The sequence below is a fragment of the Diuraphis noxia genome, unplaced genomic scaffold (assembly GCF_037042655.1).
Source record: "Diuraphis noxia isolate RWA-SAM2 unplaced genomic scaffold, SU_Dnox_SAM2 contig0004, whole genome shotgun sequence".
NCBI lineage: Eukaryota > Metazoa > Arthropoda > Insecta > Hemiptera > Aphididae > Diuraphis > Diuraphis noxia.
Genome location: NW_028301714.1, coordinates 38,608,489 through 38,623,508, shown reverse-complemented (window position 1 = coordinate 38,623,508; position 15,020 = coordinate 38,608,489). Strand labels below are relative to the sequence as shown.

At 26.6% G+C, this 15,020-nt stretch overlaps 1 protein-coding gene across 3 annotated transcripts in view; it reads right to left on the bottom strand.

The window, feature by feature from the left end:
* LOC107163247 (uncharacterized) overlaps positions 1-14,061 on the bottom strand; it is a 39,487-nt gene extending 25,426 nt beyond the window's left edge. Inside the window, exons 1-15 of one of the 3 annotated variants that reach the window (XM_089225850.1) lie at positions 13,929-14,061; positions 13,191-13,273; positions 12,039-12,208; positions 10,960-11,098; positions 10,813-10,887; positions 10,618-10,715; positions 9,982-10,056; positions 9,792-9,869; positions 9,259-9,470; positions 7,962-8,152; positions 5,274-5,384; positions 4,899-5,010; positions 4,606-4,788; positions 4,352-4,536; positions 1,057-1,161 (exon numbers count right to left, since the gene is read on the bottom strand). In XM_089225850.1, the coding sequence (XP_089081976.1) occupies positions 1,057-1,161; positions 4,352-4,536; positions 4,606-4,788; positions 4,899-5,010; positions 5,274-5,384; positions 7,962-8,152; positions 9,259-9,470; positions 9,792-9,869; positions 9,982-10,056; positions 10,618-10,715; positions 10,813-10,887; positions 10,960-11,098; positions 12,039-12,208; positions 13,191-13,256 (1,800 nt within the window). In that variant the 5' untranslated portion in view covers positions 13,257-13,273; positions 13,929-14,061. Of the gene's footprint in view, positions 1-1,056; positions 1,162-4,351; positions 4,537-4,605; positions 4,789-4,898; positions 5,011-5,273; positions 5,385-7,961; positions 8,153-9,258; positions 9,471-9,791; positions 9,870-9,981; positions 10,057-10,617; positions 10,716-10,812; positions 10,888-10,959; positions 11,099-12,038; positions 12,209-13,190; positions 13,274-13,627; positions 13,772-13,810 lie in introns of those variants that run through there. The other 2 variants (XM_015510562.2, XM_089225849.1) reach the window with 2 other exon arrangements.
* Between the last annotated feature and the right edge of the window lie 959 nt (positions 14,062-15,020).

Sequence of the window (15,020 nt, the reverse complement as noted above, 5' to 3'; positions counted from 1 at the left end):
GATGGCGAACCTTTGATTTTTTGATCTATGTCCATAAATCTTTAGAGCTGGACTGAGATGAAATAGATGTAGTAAAATTACGCCAAGAATTTGTTTTGCTGGTCTTAAGTATATTGCGAGCTTTGGCACGGATTTTTTTGAATGTTATAAGATCGCATGAGTTGTTATTTTTTTTTGAATTTGTTAAATGCTTTTTTCTTTTCTTTAACTATGTTGTCACATTTTGCATTCCACCACGGAACTGTCAATCTTTTTCCTTTGTATTGTGTTTTACCTATTACAGAGTGGGCTGAGATAATTATAGCGTTGGTAAATGATGTAACATCGTCATTAATATTAGAATTACAGGTTATTGAATTGGTTATATTTTCTATTTCATTATTAAAAGTTTCGGAATACTTTTGTCAGTTAGCATTTTTTAGTCTCCATCTATTATTTATTTCAACTGGATTTTGGTTATTGTCTAATTGGATGTTTATGGTTATGGGCCAGTGGTCACTAGAGTGTATTTCATCGAGTACTTCCCATTCTAAATATGTAGCTATATTAGAACTTGCAATAGACAAGTATATCACCGAGGTTTTTCCATTGTACTGGTTGAAATGGGTGGGCTGACCATTATTCAGTAGAATTAATTCGTCGTTGTCTAATATGTTTTCAAACAACAATTTATTTTGTACAGTACAAAAATTCAAAAGTTCAAAAATAAAAAAAAAATTTTTTTTTTGGGCAACCAACATTCCGTTGAATACTTTCCAACAGCAAAATTCAGGAATTTTTAGAAAAATATACCATTTAAATCTACTCTTCGTACTCTAATTTACTCTAATTTTTTAGCTAACAGAGATAAACGTGATCTGCTGTGAGTAAATTTGCAATATTATGCACTTGTAAGACGGAGACAACAAATAATGGTAGAGTAGCGCCCTCTTAATGTCCAACTACAATACAACACATAACAACATAACTTAACATCTATAATAAAATATATAATATATAATATCTACATAAAATACTTATTTTACATAATATACCTAAAAATGACTTGAAACTTACCAAATATAATGGAATTTTTTCATTATTTTTAATAAAAACCTCCAAGTCACGTGTCTTCTTTACAAAAGGTCCTTTAACTCCAATCTCAATGGCTAGTCCAGGAATCTACAAAAACAAGAATATTAATTAATATTTAATAACAATATTAATCACTAAAAAGTTTATTATATTATATCTATATAAAACAGATTAGATAGCAGCAGCAGCTTCATCAATTTGATATTAATGGTTCTGTGTAGTGTTCTATACTCTATTCATAATAAGAATAGTAGACAGCGGCGACCAAAAACTCGTCACCACTAGTCATACCCAAGCCCATTCTTCTTGCTGTTGCTTTCCTGACCAACAGTGCCAGCGCTTCACTCAACTCTGTACAAGTAGTAAAGACCATGCCCATGCACACAAACCGACCACTGTCTACTATTTCTTATTGTGGACAGACTATAGGTCTCTAGTTTTTTTTTTTTAAATACAGTTAAATGATAAAATTATATTTTATCTTGATTTATAAGAATTTAATTTGCAGTTATGTCTAAAAAAATTATACACGACAAATATTCAAGAAAACATAAATATTTAACATACCTAACTAATTATTTATAGAAACTAACAGTTTATTATTTAAAGTGTTACATTAAGGCTTTCTTTCCTTCTACATTAGTTTCTAACTACTATTCTATTACTGCCTCTGAGTGACCTCTTCTCATAACATAACCAAACCATCTCAAGTCTCGACCTATTCTCCCTCATTATGTTTACAATATATGCCACTAACAAAAGTATCTCCTTGATAGATAAATGAACTCCTTACTGTATCCTTACTATCACTTTATCTATTAAACCATAATAATCAACTAAACTGAAGAAATTAAAACATAATCCATAATGATTTATAAGATAATTTACAAAACCCATTCTCAATAAGTAACACATGGCACATGAACATTAAGGTGGTTCCAGTCGATCAAAAAAAAAAGAAGTCCCGCTATGACAAAATTGTAAGACTTTGGATGGTTCGATTTTAATGCTGTAAAAATAACATTTCTTAACATCTCCTCTGTAGAACCGTCGGAGTAATTTTTTTAAGTTTTAACTTTTGACAGTATTATAATATCATACAAATTTCAGTTTTTACAACATTTTTGTTCAATCATATGTATTGAATAAATTAATATTTATAAAAAAATTCTTCGTCCGTTCTTTAGAGGTTTTAAAATTTTTTAGGATTTTACAGTATTAAAATCACACCAACCTAAGTCCCACAATTTTGTCACAGCCAAAGTATGTTTTTACACGAAGAGTAACTGAATACTTTTTCCTAATATAACTTAACCTGACATGTGCCTGCGAGTGCGAGAACGCCAAATGCCGATAACTAATTAATTACGTGACGTTTACCCGGATCGTCGACCGGATGCCGACTATCTACCGAGAAACAATTTTCGATAATTATCAGATTATAATATTAGTCCAATAATAATAATAATAATAATAATGTTTTTCTATAATACACCACAAAAGAGATGGACTGAAAGAGTTAAGCTAATAAACTAGGTACCTATTGATTTTTTTATTGAATACTTTTTTTCAGTTTATACTTATATATTGAATATGCTATAAATTGAATTGTAATTATGTCCAACATCAGTTTTTTTTTTACATTTTTATATTTATTTACTAGGTACCATAAGTTATTCTTTCTAAATAATATTTACATAATAATATATAAATATGTAAGGTATACCTATATACATTTATTATTATTTTTTGCTTTATTATAATATTTATTACTATCTATTATAAAATAAAATATGCTTTTACAAGATAAATCGTTTTTAAAAATATGTATTTAAAAAATATGAATTGTTTAAAAATTAAAAATGCTTCACTGAATAATTATTATCACGCTATAGCAACTTAAATTCCTACGTACTTATGTTGATAATATACTAAATCATGCAATATTAAAAAATAAACAGATCACTGAGCTTGATTGGATTTATTGTGCGTTATCTTTATCTATGCATTTATAAATAATACCTAAATAATATTATATTATAATAATAGTTTAAGTAGTGTATGATGCGTGTGGGTACCCGGTGGACTATAAGTACCTAATGTAGTCTATTGTTTGATTCTTCGAATGCGGATACAGGTCGTAACTCGTAATGCATTATTGAGATACAGTGTACACCAGCACGCACACACACTAATGATCATTTACACTCGCACACATTGATATGACCAGGTTATACGTGACACATAATTTGCCTAAATCTTACTCCTTAGAAAATGACTGACTAGAACCCCCTTAAAATCAAGACAGAGAAAAAATGTTGCGACAATGATATTGTATAATAGCAAACAAAAAAAACCAGTACTTCCGTGTTATCTAGACTACCCAAATATTTCCAAGACTACCTATTATATGATCAACCGTGTTAGTTCGACTACCACAATTTTTTAAATAATAAAAATAATTAATAACATTAAATTTTAATTAATGTATTTGTAATATAATATTGTTTAATTAACATTTAATTAAATCTATTCTGAATAATAATATAAATCTATTTTGAAACATGATGAAATGGATAAAAATTTTAAAAAATGTATATAATATGATAAAAATGTGTATAGAAAAAATTGTAATAATATAATATAAATAATAAATAAAAAATTTAGTGCACTTGGTAACACTCCGCATTCTTGGAGAAAATTAACAGCCTCCTTCACAGATGATGGCAAATTAAAAAAATTCATATTGACTAGACGATATATTTAACTAGACGTAGCGCTAATATGGACAATAGGAGTATTATCGAATGACTAACGAAATAAAAACCAGCATAAAATGGTTAAAGTCAACTAAATGGCTTATAGTAGGTACATTGTACATCGAAGACAAAATTAAATTGTACATTAGGATGATATAGATTACAACGCGGGAATATATATTTATTAATAAATTACGGTCTACGGAGGTAGTGAGATAACCCGGATAATTCTAACAGGTAGTCTTGGAAATATTTGGGTAGTCGAGATAACACGGAAGTACCAAAAAACCGGACGGTATATCTCGAAATTCTTCATACTAAATCATCGATAGAATTAAATAAATACTTTAGTTTCTCAAAACAATTATATTTTAAAAATATAAATAAAACAGTAATAATTAAATCTATAAAGTAAAAATTACGAACAACTTAATGAATAAGTTACAAAATTAAAATAAAATTGTACATATACACATTCATATATGATATGGAAATTGATATAAATATAAATATCTAACCTTTGATAAATCATCTGACAGTTCACAAATAGAATTTGCCTCCACAAATTCACAATATCCAAAATCAATATTTTGAACATAAATCAAATTAGTATCGACATTTAGAATTTTAGCACGGTATTGACATTTTTCAAGTACAATTTTAACAATATCTCCTACATTTAACTCTTTTTTACAAAGAGCCGCTAAAAATATAAAACATGGTTAATACATTTACTTTTAAAAATATTATTTGTATAAAAAAATTAACTCACTCATATCTTGAACAAATTTTAACATCATATCATTTAATAAATGTACATTCTTCACAATATAAACATTACTCATATCTTCAAAATGTTTTAAAAAAACTATATCATTATTTTTTAAATCACTAAGTTGATTAGTATTGTTATGAATTATTGAAGTATTTTTATCAATTTGTACAGGTGTAAGTTCTAATTCATAAAACAGTAAAAATGTTAACATATATTATTATTTATTCAACAAATAAAATAAAGGATTATATTTAATTATAATAACCATCATAAATAATAAATAAAATTACCAGATTCTACTAACGAGCATTTCATAAAATATTGAGAATTAATATATAATCCATTTTCTATATCCTTCAACTTAACATTTTCTAGACAATTTTTACTGTTTTCATCAAACTCCTAAAAATAAAATATATTTATAAACATTTAAGTATTTAACTAACATTTTTATTTCAAAGTTGTAATAAAAATAATTAAATTATGTATAATATTGTGTGACAATTTCAAAATATAATAAAATTGTATGGCATTAATCATTGTTATTGTTTAATTTTAACAACATTATTGCTATATTTAACTCGTTGAATAAATTATATTTTGAAATTAGTGGGTTAATTACAATTGCAGAAATATATAGAATAAGTATATTATACAATACGCACAATCACAAATGGCTTTCCAGCATTACAAAAAGTTTGAAACGCTTGTTTTATTTGTTCAGTAATTTGAAATTTTTTTAAATCACCGAGTCCTATTTTAACAGCAATTCCAGGCTAAAATTGTAAAAAAAAAAACAGAATTATAGATTAGACTATACATGTATAAATAGTAATTTTATTTGTATTATTCACAGGAAAACTGGCTTTAAAATTAATTTTATAATTAATAGCTGAAAAAATTATTTTTATGATTTTTCCACAAAAATTAGATATTTTATAATAGTTTGACATTTGTATGTAAAAATTATTAAATTTGTCACACACATTTAGTAATACTAATTTGCAGTCCATCAGTTTTAATTAACAATATTGCTTTTCTAGGATTTCATGTTCACCAACTAACAATAAAGATAGGATTCCTAAATTATAAAAACTTTTTTCATCTATCTGCTAGGATAGATAGTTATATTTTGGCTTACAATAATATTATATTAGTTTTAGAATTTAAAAAGAATTTTCTAAAAAAAATAATGGCAACTACTTCAATATAATTTTATAATTATTATGCCTATAGACAGAAGCTGTCTTATATCTTTAGACTTGCATGACTCAAAATATTACAATCATTCCACAAAACCATGGTACATACAATGTATATTGAACATATCAATAATCAGTGTATGTATTTCGTATGTATGTACATTAATATTAAACACAAAACATTTTGTAACAACACCTGATGTAATGATTTTTGTAACTTCAGTATTGGTGAGTGTACTGTATAATAATTAAATGATAGTTGGTGAAAACATAATATTAAGAAGATGTTGGTGCAATATTTGTTTTCTCTCTCAAACTCGTGCGTGAGTGTAGTTAAAACACTTTCACTAATTTTATATGATGTTTGAGTAAAATCATCTATTAAAAAATTTATAGAGGATATTATGACCAAATGGTTTTAAATTTAATAATTATTTGACTTGGTATTTGATTTCATAACTAAAAAATAGAAATTGTCATTCCCTCAAAAATATTAAATAAATAAACAAATATCAATTTTAATATGTTATTTTACTCTAAAATTATTTGAAAAAAAAATTAAAATTAAATGATTTAAGGCCGTTCTTACAATGTCCGGTTAAGTGTCGGTTAAGACTAACCGGTAGAATTATATCGGTTAACTCATGATAAATTCTTCCGGCTAGTGTTATCAGGCACTAACCGAGCATTGTAAGAATGGCCCTTAAAGTAAATGCGTTTTGCTTGGCAAAGAGAGAAACAAACAGTGCGCTGACATTTTTTTAAGGGTTTCGTGTAAGTTATAAGTGACATATAATTATGATACATCACTTACCTCTTACAAAACTCACTACATACATTTAAATAAATCATTTGGTCAGTATTTAATATTTTAAATTATCAAGAAGACGCTATACTCGCATTTATTATCTCTGACTTACAAATATAAAACATAACTGTTTTGAGCAGGAAACAACAGAGAAAGTGATCAGCATAACTAAGAATCTAAATTTTCACATTAAAAAATATTAGAACATTTACAGTACGATGTTGCTTTTAGTTTATGGTATTTAGAATAGAAAAAATATAAGAATAACAGTTTTACTGTTTTACATTTGTGAAACTTAGAAAACACATCACCCTCTAAATAATTCTTATATCATAGTCAAAGAAATATTGTTTATTATTTACATGAACTAGTAACAGTATTAGTTATGAAGAACACTCATTGAATACAATGTAAAACTATACAGGGTTTCCCAAGCACATTTACCCATTGCGGTATCTCCCGAAATAATGGATATCAAAATTCTGGTTTTTTAATAAGACTCACAGAGATAAGAACTACTATTATTTAATTTTTTGATTAATGGTTTGGTAAAAAATGTAAAATATATATTTTTTTATTTAATCATTTCCAAAAAAATTAAAGACAGCCATTATATAGTTTATTTTTCTAAAAATATTGATGTTTCAACATTTTATTTTCATTAATTTCTTGATTTTAAATATTTATTCTAGTTATGAAGAAATAAGATATGAATATAACTAGAAACGCTGAAAGCAATCGGCCGGCTGTAAGAGCACATTCAGGGCGCAGCGTTTCACATGTTTGATAACACTAGTGTTAAATAATTCGCAATTTAACTAAAAATAAAAAATAAAAATAAAGAAATTGATGAGAATAAAATTTTAATATTATCAGAAAAATAAACTCTACAAAATGGGTGAATTTTTTTGGACATAAATAAGTAAATTAATAAATATATTTTTAACCTTTTTACCAAAATATTAAAATATGAAATAAATATAGTTCTTGTCCCAGAGTCTTATTTAAAGATCAGAATTTTGATATTCCATTATTTTGGGAGATATTGTAATGGGTAAATCATGAGACACCTATATAACAGACTGAAAAAAGAAAATGTTAAAAGTTATATCAAAACATGTTTTCCATTTATGCATAATTTACATAGACTTAATGTACAAAACTTAATGGTAATATGCATATTTTTTTTGAGAGGCAAATCATAAAAGGAAAAATACAACATTTAAAAACAACTTAGTTTTATTTCTGGTATAGAATTATGATTAACTAAATAAAAGCAATGGAAAACAACTTAATCATTAAAAAAATATATTAAAAGTTTAAATTAAGTTTAAGAAAAATACCTTCTTCAATTCATCAGCTAATTCATAAATAACATTTGATGGAACTGTTTCAATATTTCCATAATCAATATAGAATACATCATAACTGCCATTATTATTTTTTAATATTTTTGCTCGATATAAACCTTCATTTTCATATGAAAATACTTTCACTATGTCTCCCACAACAGGATAATTCTTAGGTATTTTATCTAGTAAATAAAAAAATACATATATAAATTAATTATCTTATAATGTATTAAATAACAATAATTGTAAATATCAAAATAAGGCACTAATTAGTTATATCCAATGACCATTGATATATAACTATACTAGTTATCTGACTACTAATTACTCAAAAATAAGAATAACAATCAGTTATCAGTTATTTTTTTCAAATTTAATCTGAATTGTTTGATGTTTTTTGACTGAATGCATTTCACACACTAACATAAACACAAAAAGATGTTATAAAGTTATTTTAAAAATATACAATAATATAAAGTATGTAAATATTTGATACAACATTTATTATGATCATGTACAGTACAGTTGAACTCAAGAAAAACAAATTAAATGGTAGTTTAGTTAATAGATAACACAATTGTTTGAAACTATTATTAAATTAATATTTTCTAGAAGTGAAGAACCAACAGTAGAGAAATATTGTAAACAAAAATCAAGTAAAACCTATTTTAATAATAAACTTGAATCAAATTGTGAATATTAAAATTTGAAATAGGGAGTTAATAAAACACAAATTACCAATTGTTCAAGCATGACTAATTCGATAGGTATGATTACATCTTTATTAATAACCAAAATCCTCTTCAGACCCAGTAAGTTACTCAGTTCTCGGCTTCTCACTGGCTAACTATATTATCAAGTATTAACAGTATTCATCTATTAAATTTGGTCGACTAAAATACTAAATTATTATTCATTTTTAACACATTTAAAGTACATCATACATTTTAAATTGTTGATTTTTTTTTTTCTTATGAATAATTGACTTAACATGTAACATTTAAAATTCTCATATTATAAAATATTGGCGCCAAAAATATAATGACCAATGAAATAACAAGAAGTACAGTAGGCGTAGTGCACTACAACAAATGATACGATAACTAATACCAATGTGATCATACCTATCTATCTATTTAGTCATGATTGCAAGTAGTCTTAGATAACTAAATTAGGAAACAGAACAAAATAAATATTTTATCATTATTTAGAATTTAAAAAAATGTTCAAGTTTTAAAAATAATTTGTTTAAATGATTTGCATATAAGAAATATAAACTTAAATTAACCTGTACTAAAAATGGTTTCTTTTAAAATATCGAAATCAAATAAATTATAACTGCCATCATTGCCATCATCTTTTACAGCTTTGCCAGCATACAAACAAGTAAAATCTTCAAAATAAGTCAAAATGCAATAATCTTTATTTTTTAATGGCACAATCTTAAGTTTTTCTTCGCTAATAAAGCTACCTTTTCTGGAACTACTAGATAAATATAAGCTGTAAATACAATTTTTTTTAGTAACACGATCATATCAAATAGTCATTACCAGTGGCGATTCTTAGAGAAAGAGGGGATAGGACAGATCACCCTTCCCTGGGTGAATTTTTTATTAAAATTTAAAACATTTTATAAAATTTCCAATAGTTATGATTAAAGCCTAATCTTAATGGTAATCAAATGTTTTTTTGTAGTATCTATATTTGAAAACCGTGGTTACTCCTGGTTGTTATTGAATATTTTGAACCAACCCCCCCCCCTCCCCTTGAAGTTAGATTAAAACAGCCACTGGTCATAAGTTAGAAGAAAAAATATTTTACCTCAATTCGTTATCATCTTGACCATTCGTTATATTATTTTTTACACTCACAATTTTTAAATCATTAGCACAGTTAATGCTAAAACATTAAAAACAAAGAAATTAGAAGGCATCATGTTTACTTTAAATTAATTAATGCCAAGGACATTTTAATTAAATACATAATAGTTATAAGATTAAAAAAATGTTACCTCAATTTATCATTATAATGACTATTGGTCATATTTTGAATATTTATAGTTTTTGAAACATTCCCAGGGGTAATGCTAAAACAAATTTAAAAATAAATAAATTATAGAAACTAGTGATTACAGTAAAGGCATAGTGTAAACTGAACATTTGTCGTAAGCACAAGAACCTTTAGAAAAGTGATGCTCAACTATCTTTATTTCGGTGTGCGAAATTTATAAAATATTGCCTTTGATCACCACTTATACAATTTATAAAATATCTAGAACCCATTTTTCATACCTTACCTTACTTAAACCCAAAAATTGAATGCAGGCAATAGGCTTTTTTGCAGTGTATTTTCACAACAAAAAATATATACAATAATGTAAACAATAACAAAAGTTACCCATAGAAGTACCTGTAGATCATTAATTCAATTATTGTATAAAAAAAATACTAAATTGTGTGCTTAATTAAAATGAATATGATAGAAGTTAAGAGAAAGAAAACATGCCATATTAAATTTTTATTAAGCACTATATGAAAACAATTAAAAACCAAGGTTTCTATAGGTATCTACTATTATATTTTTACTATTTATTGCTAATAATGATAAAATACACATTAACTAAATAATATTAAAATACATTACTTACTCTTTTTTGGATTCTAATAATTGTTTTTCATTCACACCATTTTCCAACTTTGTATCATTACAGTTAACATCAACAAGAACGACACCTTCATGTAGATTCTAAAATTGAATAAATAAGAACAATAATAATAGAATATACAATAAAAACTAATAAATATAAATAATATTAGCTATATTATTAATTAGTAATAATTACACTTTCTGATAGAAGGGGTTTTATAGAAAATGTTGTTTTCTTCGGAATAAAATCTTTGAAGGTAACTGGTAAAGCCTAGAATACAATAGTTATTATATATTGATTAAATCAAATTAAGGGTTTAAAATCTAAATAACTTTTACTTACTAATGGTTCATACATAAAATAATATGGAAGAACAAACAGATTTTCTAACTTAGTTTGATAAACAGAGCCATAATCAATTAATTCTAGTCTGGTATTTTCAGTTTGAAATTCATTGAAACTTATTAATTTCCCTCTGAACCTTAATAAACAAAGTACACACCCAATGCATTTTGTATGTAGAGAAATTGGAACAAATACACTTTACCACCCTATGCAAATTTTCCTATTTTCTATTTTTTTTTTTTTTTTAAACTTATTTACGTTAACCATTTTAGAAGAATGGTGCAATCTGAATTTGTCGGTCGGACTTAGTTTTAATGTTATGGCCATTAGAAATAAGCAATTTTACGTACAGCCAATAACACTATAATTTACCTAGCTCTTCATATATTTTTTTTTCTATTTTGGTACATACGTGTAAACCAACCATATTAAAATGATGGTTTTTGAAATATTTGTAAAGGGAGCAAGTTGGAGTATGATAAGTAGTTGATCCCTTTGCCTACTGGCTCTGGTCATCAGACCTAAAACCTAACCTAACTCGATGGCCAATTAAAGTAACATAAGTATAATATAGTAGCTCCATTTACCTGCCTAACTTCACGGCTGATATTTAGTATCAGTTCTAGTGTTGGCCCATCCCTAATTATAATACATCATTAAAATTTTATTACACCAAGTGCCAAAATTAATTTGATTGTGCCGGGCCAGTGCGTGACCAATGTGGGTAAGCAACAAAATAACCTAGGCGTAAAAATAAGTCAAGTAAATAAATAGTTACAACATTATATCACCACAACTTTGAAACTAAATTCTGATTGCACCATTGTTTTCAACTCATTAATATACTTAAGTTTCAAGAAAAATATAGCAAAAGTTTTGATTAACGTAGTGTTGCGCTCAAACGTAGTTAATCAGACACTTCCAGAGACTATAACTTTAAAACAAAGTATTCAGTACCATTATTTTTAAATAAATAATATAAGTTACAAAAAAATTAAAAATTTGAATGGTGTGGTAAAGTGCATTTTCGCAGAGGAATTAAAGATGATTTCTTATTATTATAAAAAATATATTACCATTTGCCTTCAATTTCAACAGCAACTATTTGAAATACTTTAAATTGTGTGACTTTATCATATGAGCTACTCTGTAATGAAATTGATTGCATGTCTTTATTTCGCTTTTCCATTTTATCCTTAGTTGTGACAATATAAACATTTTTTAAATCACTTGAAAGCAAATCAACCTATTAAAATAAAATTAATATTAAGTATAATCTTCAACAATAAAAAAATTATAATGATTAATAGATGGTAGTCTACATGGGTAACTTTTAGCACTAATTGTTAAGGGGGCAATTATTAGTAACAATTAACTGGTCCATTAAGAATGATCAGTTTGCCCTCTCAAAACCTTTCATTTTATTGTTTATTTTTTTTTTTTGAAGAGGCGACCACTTATCTTGGCTCCACTAAGATGCCGCCCTAACTAACGATGATAGATATAATTTTAGTGATATTATCAATTTAAGGGATGCTTCTTATTCTGTTTTAATACATTTAAATGTAATGTTTACGTGCAAAAGTGCAGACTAGTAAGAAAAAAACACAGAATGCAACATAATTTTAGGAGAAATAACAAAAAATGTTGGTACAAAATATTGAATTATTAGGCAGTTAGTACAACTGTTTCTATGGGTCTTAAAATATTAACCTATGACATAAATGATACATTAAAAACTAAGTTATAAACCAACAATACAGCTGATGAGAAAAATAATATATTTAAAAAAATTGTATTTTGTGTTTGTAATAAGTTATATTAAATAAGAAACAATATATAGGCAGACCTACAAAATAAAATATGAAAATTGTAAATAATATAGTTGTGAATAATGTAATCTTAACCCAATGAAATAAAAAATTTTGTAACCCAATGACCTATGTCGCAGAGGGTATATTTCGTTTAATAAAAAAAAAAGAAACAATATGGTATATAGATCAACTATTAGGGCTAACTAACCACGCACCCATTGCCTTTGTGTAAATCAAGGTTTACAGACCACCATGATTTAAAAATTAAAGCGAGCACGTGGGGTCAACTATTTACTATTTGGATCTATCCTTGTACAACGATAATAATGATTACACAAAATTAAAGTTGAATAATAAATAATATAAATAAGCTTCTATGAAAAACATGAAAACCATTATAATTTGTGAACATACCTCGGTCCACGTGTTCAGAGGCAAGAACTCCAATACTTGTTTGGATGTAAGTGGGCTCAATACCATTATTATGTAGTTGTATTCTAATTAAAATAAAAAATAATTATATTCTTAACAAAATAACTACAAAAAGTAAGCAATAATTGACGAGTTGACTCATTCAAATTCAAAATTCAGAATGACAAAATGAACAGACTGCCGACCGCCAACGGTAAATTGTTGGTCGAAGCCACTATAGCCGCTTGTCAAACACAAATAGACAGATGATAAATAAAACAGTGTAATAGTATCCCTATTTCTATTTAAAATATTGGTATGGATTATCTATATCTAAGAATTATATAGTATATATAATCCGTTAGTTGTTACGGCTGGTCGCTAGAATCGCGCACACCACACATCAACACTGAAAATGAAAACCATGATTGACCAATTACCGGAAACTACAGGTTAAGATATCATGTGGAAGAAACAATGAAATCAGATAAATATTTTGCTATTTAAAAAGGTTTCAAAAGCAAAATTTATAATAAAATTTATACTGAAATGCTTTGAATCGTTATCAATAATGTAACCGTTAATAAGAACGACTGCAGATAAGACATAATTATATCACATACTTCAACCATATAGAGTAATAAGTATATTAGTATACTATATAATATATTTATATACAATATTATGATCACTCAATCGTGATCTAAGATAGAATAGCCATCTACAACTAATGAACTAAACTGTCTATAAAAAAAGAAGAAAACCGCGGAATGCACAGTCTGTCCTCTGTCCTCCATCACAGCGTCGCAGTCCGCAGAACATTGTAATTTATTGTGAATTGTGATATAGCATTATAGCCTCAAAAGCACAAAATAAACTAGACCGTGATAACAACAACATGGTCACGTCCGGCCACAGATATATAAACATATGTTTATAATATATCTGTGCGTCTGGCTCACCACGACAATAAAAATAAAGTTAGGTTAGGTTAGGAGTTGTGTCTTGTGTAGTTGTTGCCTTGTTGGCGTTGTGCCGTTGTTGCATAAACCCAAGGTTTATAGGTATTGGGTAATTATTAATTAATTAAATATAATTATCTACGAATGTCGAATACCCCAATCTCTTATATTACATTATTACGTATCAATGGTACTTACTCGTACGTCTTTAATTATGTTACGTAATACTTTATTTTTTATTTTAATAAATCCTTCGTCTATGCTTACAATAAGATGTATAGCCACAAACCTACAAAAAATTTCCAATATTATAGGTACTAAACAATAATAATGTGTTTGTGTTTTTGTCAGATTGCATAGAAGCGCAGGGAATCGCGGAAAAAAATCCCATGGAAAAAAAGCCCTCCGAAAAAATTAAAATTAAAATAAATGTTAATACATCTATATTTAATATAATTATTATATAATATTTTTAGATTCTGAGCGGAGCGATGAATGTATTGATTTTACCATGATGTGTTTTTTTATTTTGTGTGTCTGTCATCACGTTTTGCGACAATAAAAGTGCTTCGATTTTTGACTTCAGTACCTCGTTCGATCAGAAAGGAATCTAGTTGGTACTTTGGGGGGTCAAAAGTGAAAAATTCTTAATACTTTTCTAAATAATCGAGAAGAACAAACTAAAAATTAAGGGAAAAACGGGAAATTTTACGCACACTCATTTTTCGACAAAATCGATTTTGGTTTTTGATGTTATTTTAAAAAAAATGACTATAGATACATGAAATTTTCACCGAATGTTTATATAAGTATATTCACCTGTATATTCTATCCACCATGCAATTTTCCACCAAAAAATGTTCGACTTTAG